A 16601-nucleotide genomic window follows, 5' to 3' on the forward strand; every position below is an offset into this window, starting at 1 on the left:
GACATCAGAAAGGGACAAAAGGAAAGGGCCACAGATAGAACAACAACATCAAGTGAAATGTCATGAGGAATTTAATCACAAAAATGGTAAATATCAGAATAACTACAGGTCAACTTTGAAACCAGCATAAACATTTATAAAAAGAGGGGAAAAAAATCATTTATTTAAAAAAAACAATAAATTAGGTAAAGCAGGTTTACTCATGCACAACTCGAAGTGTGATCCCTCAGTGATTTTTCACTCAGAGCAGAGAAAGACCACCCAGAGTGTGAGCTGCAAGGCTGTCTCTGGCACACACTGGTTTACTTTGAGAGCACAGGATACAAACAGGACATAGTGGCAAGAGCAACCCTCACCCACAGGAAAGGCAACGGTCTGATGAGACCTGCAATCAATGTTACCGGCTCAAAGACACTGAATCTCCAGGGTAGGGGGATTTGCGTCAAACCCGTTCTGTGGAATGAGGACAACTGTGTGCCCAGAGGCTGAGGGGTCAGAGTGGAAAACCAAACACGCAACAAGTGGTAGCAGAGCGGACTCCACAGCTAAGGGGAACGACAGGTCACAGACTTACAATAACTGTTACAAAAAATAAAAAAATATCCAAAAGGCAAAAGCAAAAACAAAAAACTTCTTATACTCAAGTCGATACGGCTGTGCCTGAGAGGCTGGGTTTTAATTGTCACTCACAAAAAGGAGCTGCTGTTGGTCTGTGAGGAGACATGGGAATAAGGGCATTCCCAAGAGCGAGTGCAGAGACAATATGGCCTTGTGTGCTGTCATGTCTGACTCATGCTTCGTGTGGGAACATTTGCCAAGACACTGCAGCTTCACAGACAGGTCTGTAACCTGTCCACAACCAGCATTTCCTGAGGGGGTGTCAGAGGGGCAGCAGGAGGAGAAAGTGGGGGTGGGAGAGTAGTCCTCTCTCCTGCCACTGACCAATGTGACTACAGTAACCTGACATGGCTTGCTGATGTTCCCACCAGCTGGGAGAGAGCAGCACACAGTGCTTGTATTGACCAAAGTCAGTGCTGTTGCTGCTCATGCGACACATCCTGGTTTGCCCACACTACTTGCTTTCGCACTGTGGGCTTTGTTTTTACTGCTCACAGGAAGCAATGCTGTTGGAGCCAACCAGCATGAGTGGGCTGTGGGGGGAGGCAATCTTCATTGTCATGGTGCCGTGCCCAACCACTGACATCAGCAACTTCATACCAACTACCCTGTACAATGGGAGGGGTTACTATTGGGTGGGTAGGATTTCACTGAACATCAAACTCCTGATTTGGGGGGGGGTGCAGCGACAGGCTGTTCCAGTCAGATAGGCCTTCACCCAGTTTCCTCAGATTTCTCAATGTGGCAGATTACTGGCCTCTTGCTCTCACCCCCTCTTGGTGTTGGCAGTGTGGCATTAGCTCTGTCACTGGCACATCCTGACCCCAGTGGAGAGGTGGGGGGAGGGTTGAAATCGAGTGATTCGGCTGCACAGACAGGATGACCCAACACCCCTGTCTTGGCAACGGGATATCTTTTCAGAAAGGTGCAACAGAAAACTGTTGTTGCTGTTGTTGTTTCAGAGTGCCAACTTTCTCAGCTGGTGTCACAACTCCCATGTGGGATATCCCACAAGGGAGAGAAAAACCAAACACTGAAAACACACCAATTCCACAATGTCCACAATGATCTCCAGTCCGACCAGTGAATTCAGAGGCTGATACTCAGATCTAACTCTCTGCTATCCCATGTCCCCATGATCGAACAGATCCAGCTCCAATATATTTCCTTTATTTATGGCAAATCCCAAATTCATCACCAGAATGCCCTCATCTCAGAACCCCTTTTTTACTGACAGCCTGCAGAAAGCCCAAGCTAACAACAAAGCCAAGACACAAACAGATTATCTATATGTTAACTCCTACAGGTACATATCCTGGGAACCACCTTTTCTCTTTACAAAAAAAAAATTTCATGTAAATATATTTATATTTATACATATTTGGCTATATTTACAAAGTAAGTCGAGCTGTCTTCTGCACCCTGTTGGAGTGAAGTTCCCAAGTGTAAAAGGCATGGCATTCCACGCATCAGTTAGTGTCTGTTGGTCCCCTACCAGAACGCCAGCTCTGAGACACAGGGAGAAACAGGCAGCAACTTCAGTGTAGTCCACAGCGAGACAGTGCACGGGAGATTGGGGTCAATGGAAGATCCCTCCATGTCCTTGTCGAAAGTCCCCCCCGAGTCCTCCACTCCATGAAGAGCCTTTCTCCCCAGTGACAGGAGGTTGACCATCCCTCCGACACTGGCTCCAAGTCCACCAGTTTGATCAGATCTGTCTGAATGAAGCTGCCTCTTGTAGGCCTGTAGACCAGGGGGAGAGGGAGAGTGGGGAGATGGGGGTTTTGGGAGAAGGGGGTAAGGAGGCCAAGCCGCTCAACACAGTCCAGCTCCTCAAGGCTGCCATTGCTGCCTGTCCTCCCCCAGAATGCTTTAGGATGGCTGAGATGACCTCAGGAAATGGCTCATGGCTTTGTCGAAACAGGAGAAGCTGGCAAACGTTGGTCAGCAGTTGTGGGAGGAGCCTCAGAGGGCAAGACTGTCCAAACATCCACAGGCCACGACACACGGCTGTGCAGAGAAACCAGGTTTGACTCAGTGGGTAAGATGGCGAGCTCGATGAGTTCTGCTGGACTGGAACAAGGGTGTCACAGTCTCAGTGTTTCCGCTTGAGGCATCCGTTACTGTGCCCCGGATACTTGGGAAGGCAGGGTTCCTCTGGCAGAGGCTCATGAGAGAAGACTGAATCTTCACCGGAGGAGCATGTGGAACTTCTCGTATCCGGGAAGCTGGGTGAGTACTGATCCAAGGAGACAGACAGGTCCAGGTAGTCCTGCAAAGCCAACAAGACAAAATAAGCAATGAGCTCAATCTCCAAATAAACACCATGACTAGCCAGGAACTGAGAGGCTCCACCAAGACAGCAGAAATGTGCAAGGCCTGATTGTCGGCTCGGCCAAGTTAACCAAACTCTGAAGGGTCTGTAAGCACACGTCATCCAGGCTATTCCAAGAGCTCTTTGTAAATGGTCTTTCTCAGCTCTCCCATTCAGCTCCTCAGATTGCTCTTTACAACACTCTGTCTCAGGCAGCTGAAAACTTGCCTTTCGACATTCCCTTCCCAAAGCCAAATATTATTGTTTCTTTTGCCCAGTGTGATTGTATGTTTGGATTATGGCCATACAGTAGCATTTCAAAACATGCAACTTCAGTTCTCCCAGCCTCAGAATACGCCCAGCAGCTACTTCGGAATTTGGGCCTTTCCTTTCTGATAGCTGGCCCCTGGCAGGCCAGAGGGGACAATGGCTGACAACATGCGAGTCAGTTCAAAGCCCGAAATTATCTGCTGTTGTGGGCTCCATCCACTGGCATGGAAACAGAAGCTTCTAGAAGCACTGGGAATCTGCTGAGTGAGGATAAGGCAGGTTGAAGCCATTCCTCAGGAGGACTATCCCCCCCTCCTCATGTAAAAACACTATGGCCATCGCCAGTGTCTGACTTGGCCAGTGTGGATGACCCATGTGAGTGAGAGCCCTGGGCCAGTCACCCCGTGCTCACCAACATGGCCGACTGTCGCCCCGTGCTCACCAACATGGCCGACTGTCGCCCCATGCTCACCAACATGGCCGACTGTCACCCCATGCTCACCAACATGGCCGAATGCCACCCCATGCTCATCAACAGACTGAGGCTGCTGTTCCACCTCAGCTCCTCTGTCTATCAGTGTTGGACAGGCAGAGAGTTGGGCTGGTACAGGCCAAATGTCTCTCACACTCATGCACCCGGTTCTCCCCAGCCAAAACCCATGCCTCACCTGGTTGGAAGTCATTGCCAGAATCCTGTCCAGGTCTTCGACCAGCTGCTTGAAGGTGGGTCTTTGGGAAGGCATTACATGCCAGCAGTCTCTCATTGTCATGTATCTGGGCAGGAAGAGGAAGCGCATTCAGTCCAGTCAACCCCATCCTGCAAAGCAAGATCCCACTGCCACACAGGTCCACTTCATTCGTCTGGTTTGGAGTGACTACCAAAGCCTCAACACTGCAGCCAGTGAACAGAGAGTTCAGTTCAGTCACAGGTCAGTATTCTGGAGGTGGTGCTCAAAAAAAGGGCTTCCTCCACACAGGCAGCACCTCAGCAAGATTCCCTTAATTCCTCAAAGCAAAACACTGCAAACACCCTGGAGATTTCCTTTGGTGAGTGCTTCAGAATTTGACTTGAGGAAGGGGCCGAGTTACAACAGAAGGGGACAGGAGACAAGTGTCTCATTGGCTTCAGTGAATAAAACAACCAATATTTCAAAGCACTTAGGCGATGTGATGTCATGGAATCAAGCTGGTAAAGAATGGGGTCCAGTTTGATAGGGCCCCCTGCCTCAGGTCTCTGCACCAGGCAGTGTGGATCTCAGATCAGAACAAACAGAGCTGGGGACCTCAGTAAACAGCAGACCAGGCTGACGGGTCAGGCACTGTCTTTGGTCACAAACAGAAAGCAGCTCCCGGGATGTCACCATCAGCTGCCCCTCCTCTTTCCAACCACTATTCACCTGCACAATACTCAGTACACCCCTACCTCCCAGCTTTGTCTCTCTGAAGCACAGAGGACCATTTCAAATCAATCTCCGCAATGTGATCAGCTGCCTGCCTGGTGCACCTCGTCTACGGGACAGATCGGTCATACAGGGGGGTCCCAGATCACTAGATGGAGCCTGGCAGCTGGCTGGTTGGGTCTGGCCAGGGGCATGGTGTGCGGTTTACTACAAGGGCGCTGCCCACCCCACCTTCCCACCACTCCCCAAGTAGGGCTGGTCCTGTGAAAACCCGGTGCTTGCTAACTGCGGGAGAGAAACAGCTTACTGTTTAACTGGAACTTTCCTCAGTGAACACAGAACAGTACAGCACAGGAACAGACCCTTTGGCCCACCACGCCTGTACCGACAATGATGTCATTCTAAACTAATCTCAACTGCCAGCACATGGTCTGTATCCCTTTACTCTCTGCCTGCTCAGGAATCTGTCCAAATGCTGCTTAAATGTTGTCATCATATCTGCTTTCCAACGCACCCCCCCCTCCCCCTGGCAGTACGTTCCAGGGACTTACTACCCTCTGTGTCAAAACCTTTGCTCACACCTCTCTTTGAAGCTTTCCCTCTCTCGCGTTAAACCTCTGCCCCCTGGCTATTTGACATTTCCATCCCAGAGAAAAAGATTTGGACTCTCCGTCCTGGCCAGGTGTGCCCTGATTTTTGTAGGTATTTTCTAATCAATCTGCTCAGAGATGTTATTATATTCCTCTGGAGGAGGTGGGACTTGAACTCATGTTCGCTGTATCAAAAGCACTCCTATCAGGTCGCCCTTTAACCTCCAACACACTCGCAAAAACAACCCAAGCTTAGCCAACCACTCCTCATTGCTAATACACTTCAATCCAGGCAACACCCATTTTAAAACCCTCTCCAAAGCATCCAGAACCTTCCGGTAGTGTGGTAACCCAGAGCTGTATGCAATATACCAAACATGGCCTAACTGAAGTCTTATACAGCTGGAACACCACTTCCCAATTTGACACTCAATGCCCTGATTGATGAAGGTGAGCCCACTATACACCTTCCATATGACCTTATCCACTTGTTCGAGAGTCATACAGTTGTACAGCACAGAAAGAGACCCTTCAGTCCAATTCATTCATGCAGACCAAATATTTTGAATTAATCTAGTCCCACCTGCCAGCACCCGGCCCATATCCCTCCAAACCCTTCCTATTCAGATACCCATCCAAATGCCTCTTAAATGTTGCAATTGTACCAGCCTCCACCACTTCCTCTGGCAGCTCATTCCATACACGAACCACCCTCTGTGTGAAAACACTGTCCCTTAGGTTTCTTTTATATCTTTCCCCTCTCACCCTAAACCTGTGCCCTCTAGTTCTGGACTCCCCAACCCCAGGGGAAAAGATTTTGTCTATTTATCCTATCCATGCCCCTCATGATTTTATAAGCCTCGATTAGGCCACCCCTCAGCCTCTGAAGCTCTGGGGAAAACAGCCCCGGTCTATCCAACCTCTCCCTATAGCTCAAATCTTCCAACCCTGACAACATCCTTGTAAATCTTTTCTGAACCCTTTCAAGTTTCACAACCTCTTTCTGATAGGAAGGAGATCAGAATTGCATGCAATATTCCAACAGTGGCCTAACCAATGTCTATACAGCCACTTTCAGGGAGCTATGCACTTGAACCCTAAGACCTCTCTCTGTACATCAAGTGCACCTAAGTGCACCTAAGTGCCTGGCCATCTCCAGGATAGTCTCCTCTTGCATTTGACCCCCTAACATGCATCACCTTACACTTGTCTGAACTAAACTCCAACTGCCATTTTGCCAACAAAAACTTTCCAAATGATGTAGATCCTGCTGCATCCTTTCTCATCCATTCTCGTGCGTGTCTCTCTTTGGCTTGTTCTAGGAACAAGAATTCGTAGAAGCATGGCATTCCAACCGGAACTCTATCAACAAACACATTGACTTGGAGCCCATTTACCACCCCCTGAGAAAAAGAACGGGAAATTACATCACCACAGGAAATGACATCACCCAACCCAAGCAAATCCAAACACATAAGTAGAAAGTGGGCCATGCCACCAGTGTTTCATCCAGAGGCTCACTGATGATGCCACCCAGTACGGTGACGAAACGTCTGAAAACAAACCTTCCAGCTCAGTGAGCAAACCTACATCCACAAGCAAGTACATCCAGGAGCTAAGCAGGACTCTGTGTATGGAGTGTTCACACCAGCCATGGTCAGAACCAGGTGAAATGTTCTTCCACAGAGGGCTTACTACGGACTGTCAGTAGCATTCAAAGAGTTCTGCATCACAGTGACAGGCTCACTCACAGTGCACTCCTGACAATCTTGATCAACAGTTAAAGTGACTGGAACTTGCAGACACAGCATGGTGTCCACACTGTATGCTGGTGGTGATGCTCAGTAGGGCCTTCCTCCATAGCTGGCCTGGGATATGGGCAGCACTGCAGAAAGAATCCCTCAATTCTCAGGTATGAATCACTGTAAATACCGTGAGGTTTTGAAACAGCAAGGCAGGCATACAACAATGTGCAGCTCTTGGCTGTCTGTTTTACCATTGTGCAGTACAGTGTGACAAGACGGGGTTGGCGGGGGGGAGCAGAGAGGACCATTCACCTCATTAACCACAGGATCTGACTTGCAGCATGTCAGGCTGCCCTTTCTCTCCCATTATCCCCCGTTTTGTGACCAGGAGACAGATGTTGCTCACTGGATGACAGGCTCTAGGTTGGAATGCCATGTTAGTCTCAGTGCCCATGTCTCGGTGGGAGATCACCACGTTAGGTTTAGACTTGCTGTCCCCTCCAGCCGAGTCCTTCGGACATTACCAAAGTGGTGGGATGGAGGTGACTGCTTCCATCCCCAGCTCCCTCTGCAACATACCCCAGCCATACCCTAGTGTGTCCTCTTTACTCACAGCTCATTGGTGCAGTTGGAGGGCTTGTCCATCCTGTGTCCCTCCTTCAGCAGCTTAAAGAGCTCCTCGACAGGAATGCCAGGGTACGGTGAGCCGCCCAGTGTGAAGATCTCCCAGAGCAGCACACCAAAGGACCAGCTAAGGGGGAGAGGAACAACAGCTTCTGGTCAGAGCACCAACTCACAGAGACCCTGCAGAGGGCAGTGATTCACAACATATCAGGGCACGCGCCCACACACACACACACGCGCCCACACACACACACACACACACACACACAGAGTCATATACAGACACACACACATACACAGACCCACACCCACACAGACACGCACGTACACAATGGGCTGTTGGGCCCTCAATGACAATCAGGCAGTTGGCAAAATCTCACCCCTTTGGACCATTCTCCTCCCTGGCAATAGGCTGGGCACTCATTGCAGTCTCTCTCCTGTTACCAGTGGCTCTGGAGGCAGACATGATGCTGCATCTCAAACTCTCCCTTTCCCAACTCCTCCCCCACTCTGGGAGATATCAGCCACTTGGCAAGTCAGGAACAACAGGCCACAGGCCTGACTCCTGCTGTTGACTAGCTCCACTGGTTTGGCCTGGAGCCTGCTTCTCTCAGCCAACCCTTCCCCCGCTATGTTCAGTGCCAAAACCTACCCCCTTTCCCCTTGCCCCACAACTCCTTTAAGATCCTCCTTAGGACAGCACGGTGGCTGAGTGGTTAGCACTGCTGCCTCACAGCACCAGGGTCCCAGGTTTGAATCCAGCCTCAGGTGAGTGCCTGTGTGGAGTTTGTGCATTCTCCCCGTGTTTGAGTGAGTGTGCTCCCGTTTCCTCTCACAATCCGAAGATGTGCAGGTCGGGGCGGACTGGTCTGAGGAACTTGCCCAGAATGTGCAGGCTAGGTGGGTTAACCATGGGACATGCAGGGATAGGGGGGTGGGTTGTCAGAGGGTTGATGGGCTGAATGGCCTGCTTCAATGATAAAAGGTCTTAGCTCCTTTAACCCTACTCTTGCTCAGCCTTGTGCATCGCCCAAGTCAGGGTCAACGTGGGTGCCATCATGTTCCTGTGAAGGGAGGGATTGGAAGCTTCTGTTAATGTTGTTCTTTCATCCAGCTGGCAGGGTAAGGGTCAGTTACTTACACGTCACTCTGATGTGTGTAGACCCGATCAAACAAAGCTTCAGGGGCCATCCATTTGACAGGCAGCCGGCCCTGAAAAACCAGTGAGCAGGATTAAACAAGGTGTGAAGAAAGGCAGTGAGAGACCTTGAACATGTGAACACAACCGAGTGAGAACACAACACACTCTCCCAACAACATACATCTCAACAAAAAGGCCCAACCCTGTGCGAGCAGTGGGAGAGACACGAGCTCCCAGCAGCATGTCCCTGTCTGACAGCAGGCTACCACTGCCACCACCATGGGTGCCTAGTGTTTCCATCTGTTCAGCACGGACGGTGGGACAACAGAGCCTGGGGAGGGGTGTGTGCAAGATTCTGATTGGATTGGGCACATGGTGCATGATCACTGACTTCACCCTCGGATTGAGGCCTGGTCTTCAGGTAGCACCAGAGGCAAGCGCAATGCTTTTGGGTCATGTCACGTGTCAATCGAATCTTGCTCATGCCCCTCTTGGCTTCCTCAGCAGAGAGCTGGGGTCCAGCATGTCAAAAGGAGACAGGGTCATTGGAGAAGCTGGATTTAGAAATGTCAAACTGGGACCCACTTATCAGGACAGGTTGAACAGACTGGGGCACTTTTCCTGTGCAAAGCCAGTGACCTGATGGAAGTTGTCAAACTTGAGAAAGGATTTGGGTGGGGTGGAAAAGAGACCTGCTCTCATTTACACATTGCGCCAAAGTTAGAAGCCATTAAAAAAAAATCACCCATGCATTGATTGAATTGCGACTTGAGTAAAGTGGTTAAGCATGTGGAAGCCAATCTGCAGCGAGACACTGTCCGGGGGATGGTCAACGAGGACGGGTTCAGGATTTGATGGATAGCAAACGAAAGTGGGGAATTCGAACGTGGCAGACAGGTCGTGACTGAACATAGCCAACTCCAACCCTGAGGAGAGATCCCACTGATTCTGGGGCAAGGTATAGGGGACCTGAGGAGACAGCCGGGGGTCTGGGCTTGGCTGAGGATTGCTCCAACATTGAACAAGCAGAGGCTCTGTGTGGCGAGAGACTTCCTCTTGTGCTGTGTGGTCTTCCAGATCCAAACAATTAGGATTGCAAAGTGGAATTCTCCGTAAAGCAGGCATGATGAGCTGAGGCATGTCCCAGTCTTCCTCTATGGTGATGATGATGATGCTGCAAGAGGCCACTCAGCCCATCTAGTTTACACCAGCCCTGAGAAAGAGCAATCAGTTTCTCTCACTCCTTTGAGTGTGTTTGTCCTTAACGATTTATTCACCCGCCTTTCACAAACTACCGACAAAATGGTTGCTCAAAACTCAACGGCTTCACTGGCCAGTCTTGGGTGGAAGCCACCAGCTTTCATGGACCTTCCAACCACCAGTGCCACCCTCATGACCTACAGCCAAGCTCCAGGCTTTCAGGAACGTTTCTCCCAGTCCATGGAGAAAGACTCTGCACCTCTGCTCTTCCCCAAAGCACATGTAGTCAAAAGGTGAAGACTAGTTTTGGGTGTGCCTGAGTCTCTGCTCCACATCCTGCTGGACTGAACTGCTGGAAAAATAACAATCCTGTCAGCCCCCCCCAGCCCCCAAGTGACCACTCACCAGATGACTGTCTCAGGGCCTCTGCTTGGTCTTCCTACCTGATCAACTCAATGACACATGCTGAATAAACACATTGGGGAAGAATCCTGCAGCAGCTAACTCACCACCTGACTCTACAAAGCCTGTCCATTAAGGTACAGTCAGCACTGTCAACTGCTCGCGAAAACAACCCTCAGCTTTCAGTTAACTGCAACTGTACAGCACAGAAATAGACCCTTCGGTCCAACCCTCCATGCCGATCAGATATCCCAACCCTATCGAGTCCCACCTGCCAGCACCTGGCCCATATCCCTCCAAACCCTTCCTATTCATACACCCATCCAGATGCCTTTTACATGTTATAATTGTACCAGCCTCCACCACTTCCTTTGGCAGCTCATTCCAAACACGTACCATCCTCTGCGTGAAAGACCCTTAGGTCTCTCTTATATCTTTCCCCTCTCATCCTAAACCTGTGCCCTCTCGTTCTGGGCTCCCCCACCCCAGGGAAGAGACTTTGTCTATTTACCCTATCCGTGCCCCTCATGATTTTATAAATCTCTATAAGGTCACCCCTCATCCTCTGATGCTCCAGGGAAAACAGCCCCAGCCTATTCAGCCTCTCCCTATAGCTCAAAACCTCCAAACGGGGCAACATCCTTATAAATCATTTCTGAACCCTTTCAGGTTTCAGAACATCCTTCCGATAGGAAGGAGATCAGAATGGCATGCAATATTCCAGCAGTGGCCTAACCAATGTCCTGTACAGCCGCAACATGACCTCCCAACTCCAGTACTCAATACTCTGACCAATAAAGGAAAGCATACCAAATGTCTTCTTCACTATCCTATCTACCTGTGACTCCACTTTCAAGGAGCTATGAACCTGCACTCCAAGGTCTCTTTGTTCAGCAACATTCCCTAGGACCTTACCATTAAGTGTATAAGCCCTGCCAAGATTTGTTTTCCCAAAATGCAGCACCTCGCATTTATCTGAATTAAACTCCATCTGCCACTTCTCAGCCCATTGGCCCATCTGGTCCAGATCCTGTTGTAATCTGAGGTAACCCTCTTCGCTGTCCACTACACCTCCAATTTTGGTGTCATCTGCGAACTTACTAACTGTACCTCTTATGCTCGCATCCAAATCATTTATGTAAATGACAAAAAGTAGAGGGCCCAGCACCGATCCTTGTGGCGCTCCACTGGTCACAGGCCTCCAGTCTGAAAAACAACCCTCCACCACCATCCTCTGTCTTCTACCTTTGAGCCAGTTCTGTATCCAAATGGTTAGTTCTCCCTGTATTCCATGAGATCTAACCTTGCTAATCTCCCATGGGGAACCTTGTCGAACGCCTTACTGAAGTCCATATAGATCACATCTACTGCTCTGCCCTCATCAATCTTCTTTGTGTTACTTCTTCAAAAAACTCAATCAAGTTTGTGAGACATGATTTCCCACACACAAAGCTATGTTGACTATCCCTCATCAGTCCTTGCCTTTCCAAATACATGTCCATCCTGTCCCTCAGGATTCCCTCCAACAACTTGCCCACAACCAAGGTCAGGCTCACCGGTCTATAGTTCCCTGGCTTGTCTTTACCACCCTTCTTAAACAGTGGCACCACGTTTGCCAACCTCCAGTCTTCCAGCACCTCACCTGTGACTATCGATGATACAAATATCTCAGCAAGAGGCCCAGCAATCACTTCTCTAGCTTCCCACAGAGTTCTCGGGTACACCTGATCAGGTCCTGGGGATTTATCCACCTTTAACCGTTTCAAGACATCCAGCACTTCCCCCCCCCCCCCTGTAATCTGGACATTTTTCAAGATGTCACCATCTATTTCCCTACAGTCTATAGCTTCCATATCCTTTTCCACAGTCAATACTGATGCAAAATATTCATTTAGTATCTCCCCCATTATCTGTGGCTCCACACAAAGGCCGCCTTGCTGATCTTTGAGGGACACTATTCTCTCCCTAGTTACCCTTTTGTCCTTAATATATTTGTAAAATCCCTTTGGATTCTCCTTAATTCTATTTGCCAAAGCTATCTCATGTCCCCTTTTTGCCCTCCTGATTTCCCTCTTAAGTATACTCCTACTTCCTTTATACTCTTCTAAGGATTCATTCAATCTCTGCTGTCTATATCTGACATCTGCATCCTTCCCTTTCTTAACCAAACCCTCAATTTCTTTAGACATCCAGCATTCCCTATACCTATCAAACTTTCCTTTCACCCAAAAAGGAATGTACTGTCTGTGGATCTCATTATCTCAATTCTGAAGGCTTCCCATTTTCCAGCCGTCCCTTTACCTGCGAATATCTGCCTCCAATCAGCTTCGAAAGTTCTTGCCTAATACCGTCAAAATTGGCCTTTCTCCAATTTAGAACTTCAACTTTTAGATCTGGTCTATCCCTATCCATCACTATTTTAAATCTAATAGAATTATGGTCGCTGGCCCCAAAGTGCTCCCCCACTGACACCTCAGTCACCTGTTCTGCCTTATTTCCCACGAGTAGGCCAAGTTTTGCACCTTCTCTAGTTGGTACCTCCACATACTGAATCAGAAAATTGTCATGTACACACTTCAGAAATTCCTCTCCATCTAAACCTTTAACACTATGGCAGTCCCAGTCTATGTTTGGAAAGTTAAAATCCCCAACCATAACCGCCCTATTATTCTTACAGATAGCTGAGATCTCCTTACCAGTTTGTTTCTCAATTTCCCTCTGACTATTGGGGGGTCTATAATACAATCCCAATAAGGGGATCATCCCTTTCTTATTTCTCAGTTCTACCCAAATAACTTCCCTGGATGTATTTCCAGGAATATCCTCCACTTGAACACACCACCTTGTTCCCTTGATAATATCTTTGTCTTCGGCTTGCTGCAGTGCAGCAAAGCTCTGCATCAGCTGGAAGAATCAGACCTCAGTTTCTACTTGGGCACCCTGCAGCCTTCAGGACTCAATATGGAGTTCAATCATGTTCGTTGAAACTGAGGGTTGGAGCTCAGATTTGAGAGTGTGGTGCTGGAAAAGCACAGCCGGTCAGGCAGTATCTGAGGAGCAGGAGAATTGACGTTTTGGACACAAGCCCTTCCTCCGGAATGAGGCTTGTGGGCTGGGGGACTGAGAGATAAATGGGAGGGGTGGGGTTGGGGGGGTGGGGGAAGGTAGGTGAGAAAGTGATAGGTGGATGAAGATGGGGGAGAAGGTGCTAGGTCAAGGGGGGGAGTGATGGACGGGTCCAGAGAGTGGTGCTGAGTTGGGACTGGGATAATGTTGGGAGAGGGGAAATGAGGAAACTATTGAAATCCACATTCATCCCATATGGTTGCAGGGTCCCAAGGTGGAATATGAGGCGCTCCTCCTCCAGGCGTCGGGTGGTAACAGTTTGGCGGTGGAGGAGGCCCAGGACCTGCACGGAGTGGGAGGGGGAGTTGAAGTGTTCAGCCACAGGGCAGTGGGGTTGGTGGGTGTGGGTGTCCCAGAGATGTTCTCTGAAACAATCCCCAAGAAGGCGTCCTGTCTCCCTGATGTCGAGGAGACCACATTGGGTACAATGGATGGAGTAGATGACATTGGGAAAGGTACAGGTACAGGAGAGAGTGGAGCGGATAGGTGGGAAGGAAGATGGACAGGTAGGACAGGTCATGAGGACAGTGCCGAGTTGGAAGAGTCTAATGTGAACACCCAAGGAAGCTTGTGTTCTCTTCCTTCTTGTTAAACAGTTTTATTAACTTTGCTTGCTGTCTGCTGACAGACAGACAGAGACACAAACACACAGACACACACAGACAGAGACACACACTTACACTCACACAGAGACACAGACGCACAGAGACACTTACATTGGTTGTCTTCTTGTAGTAATCGATGTGGTGGATATCCCGCGCCAGCCCAAAATCAGCAATTTTCATCACGTTATCCTCAGTTACCAGAACGTTTCTTGCAGCTAAATCCCGGTGAATGCACTGAGGAGAGAAAGTCTCATTACATGATCTGCCCAGCTTCCAAACCACCACCACCCTCCAGTGTTTCACCACCCAACGTGAGGGCTGGTATCTGGACACAGATAGCCAAGGTCCTGGCTTCATCAATGCACAAAGACACAGATCGTGGAGCAGGTGTAAACTGTCGAACCCTTGGCATCTGCTGCTCTCCCCCACCCAAATCCTGGCCCACAGTCTCATTCAGCTCACGATGCCAGCCTGTCCCCATATCCCTCCCTTCTCCCTGCATCAAAACAGCTGTCAAACTCTGACCCTGGAATACTCTCAGCACATGAGGGTTCACAATCCTGAGATCCAGATATTCATCAGGAGGGAATTGCTTTCTCATCTCTTCCCAAAATGGACAACCCATTCTCCGGAGACGTGGGGGGAGAGAGAGAGAGAGAGAGAGAGAGAGAGAGAGAGAGAGCAAGCGAGAGAGAGCGTGAGAGAGAGATAGAGAGCGAGAGAACGAGAGAGAGAGCGAGAGAACGAGAGACAGGACCGTCTCTATTCCTGTTAAGTCCTCTCAGGATCTGACGTTGCCGTAAGACCATCCTAAACCTCAGAAGCATCAGACAGCAGAGGACAGCAGAGGAATTACTCCACAGAAAACAATCTTCCCACCTCCGGAAACAATCATTCCAACCTCTGTAACACTCCATGTGTGTGAATGTGAATCAGCCTTCCCTCCATATACAGACCCGAAACTGTTCAGAAGGCCCCAGCTGTGCTCTCCCTGAGTCCCGAAGGGCACCGCGAGGGCTCTGTCCATGTCGTTCTGCCCTTCTCGATGGTGCTAGCATTCTCATGGGATCATGTTCCACACAAGCTGGTGTTTGAGCTTATGGAACCCGTGGCTGAGGTTTTCTGTTCTACAGACTTCCCCCCCTTTCCTCTTCCTCACCTTTTTCGATGCCAGGTACTCCATGCCTCTGGATACCTGGTAACCACAGGACACCAAGTCTTTGAAGGAGAGCTGCTCGACGGGTACGTGGCTGGGGTTGTAACAGTACTCCATTCCAGGGGGACGGCGTGCTCGCAGGTATTCACGAAGGTTGCCCTTGGAGGCAAACTCAACAATAACGTACAGAGGGCCTGTGGACAAATGGCCAAAGTTAGTGTCCCCGACACAAACCAAGGAAGGACAAGACAGCACCACATTTCCATGGCAACTTCCACAATGTCAGGCCAATGTTGAATACTCTGAGAGGGGTGACGTGATGTGGAGTCACTGTGCCCTACACAGACATGGTGGCCATTGGACATCAAGGGTCACATGACAATGATCACCCCCATGGTCTGTCTTCCCGGGGGAAGGGGCTAGGTCCAGCCCAGGGCACCATGGGCAAGCTCCTTTGTGGGATGTTGTCTGTGTGGGGGGAGGCCCAACCAGAAAAACCAGACCCTCGACAGCGCAGTGTTCCCTTGGTCACCCACTGGAACATCCGCTGACACTTTGTGCTCACCTCTCCCATGTCTCCCTGGTTGACCCTCCTATTGCAAACTGACCTCTTCTGTTTACCAATCCTTCTGTGGTGTGATCCCTTCTGACCTTCCAACCCTCTGGGGATTTTCCCTTTTGCCAATTTGAAGATGGTGCACAATGCCCTCTCTCCTAGCTTTGTACTGGTGCCCATGCCTTCCCTGTCAGGGTAGGTGGCACTGTCTCAATGGACATCAGACCGGGCCTGATCCAGGCAGCTTACTGCAGATACTGTGTCTGCCCCACAGACTGAAGCTCCTCACTGCCAGGAGAAGCCAGGCTCTGTCACAGCTCGGCATCACTCTCATTGTAAATGGGATTTGTTGATGGCTGGGTCAGCACTGAGTGCCCGGGAGAAGGTGGCACTGTTGGCAATGCATGTGGTGCAGGTACAGCCATAGTGCTGTGACCCCGCAGCACTGAAGGAAGGCATTTGGCAGGATGGTGTGTGGAGCTGGGGCTTGTAGCATTCCCACGTGTCCCTGCACCTCTCCTCTTCACCAAGAGATACAGGTCACATGTTTCCAATGTGCTGCTGTTGGAGGTGAATGCCAGCAGTGGTGCTCTGAGCCAGTGGTGCAGCAGAGTGGGCAAATTGCCTTGTGTTGGTGGGAGGGGAGGGAGCTGACTGATGGGCAAAGGCCTTGGGTGGAGTTGGTCCGAGGTTTTGGACAGTGTCCATGCAGGGGCACACCCACCGTTCATGGGCATCAGTTTGAACCATGGAATCAGCTCCTACCACAGCAGCCTGAGAAAGTGGATGGGAGGACAGTGTACTGGGTCAGGCTCTCAGAGAGCTCCATCAAAGTGGTTATAAATCTATACTGA

General features: G+C 49.9%; 1 protein-coding gene across 6 annotated transcripts in view; it reads right to left on the minus strand.

The window, feature by feature from the left end:
- Window positions 1-53: 53 nt before the first annotated feature.
- Window positions 54-16601, minus strand: part of LOC140459705 (fibroblast growth factor receptor 1-like) — a 154510-nt gene continuing 137962 nt past the window's right edge. For all 6 annotated transcript variants that reach the window (XM_072554133.1, XM_072554128.1, XM_072554130.1 and 3 more), the window contains 6 exons: window positions 15195-15385; window positions 14147-14269; window positions 8703-8773; window positions 7551-7688; window positions 3871-3976; window positions 54-2890 (listed from right to left, as the gene is read on the minus strand). In XM_072554133.1, coding sequence (XP_072410234.1) covers window positions 2714-2890; window positions 3871-3976; window positions 7551-7688; window positions 8703-8773; window positions 14147-14269; window positions 15195-15385 — 806 coding nt within the window. In that variant the 3' untranslated portion in view covers window positions 54-2713. The remainder of the gene's footprint in view (window positions 2891-3870; window positions 3977-7550; window positions 7689-8702; window positions 8774-14146; window positions 14270-15194; window positions 15386-16601) is intronic.

Source organism: Chiloscyllium punctatum, chromosome 35 (assembly GCF_047496795.1).
Source record: "Chiloscyllium punctatum isolate Juve2018m chromosome 35, sChiPun1.3, whole genome shotgun sequence".
Lineage (NCBI taxonomy): Eukaryota > Metazoa > Chordata > Chondrichthyes > Orectolobiformes > Hemiscylliidae > Chiloscyllium > Chiloscyllium punctatum.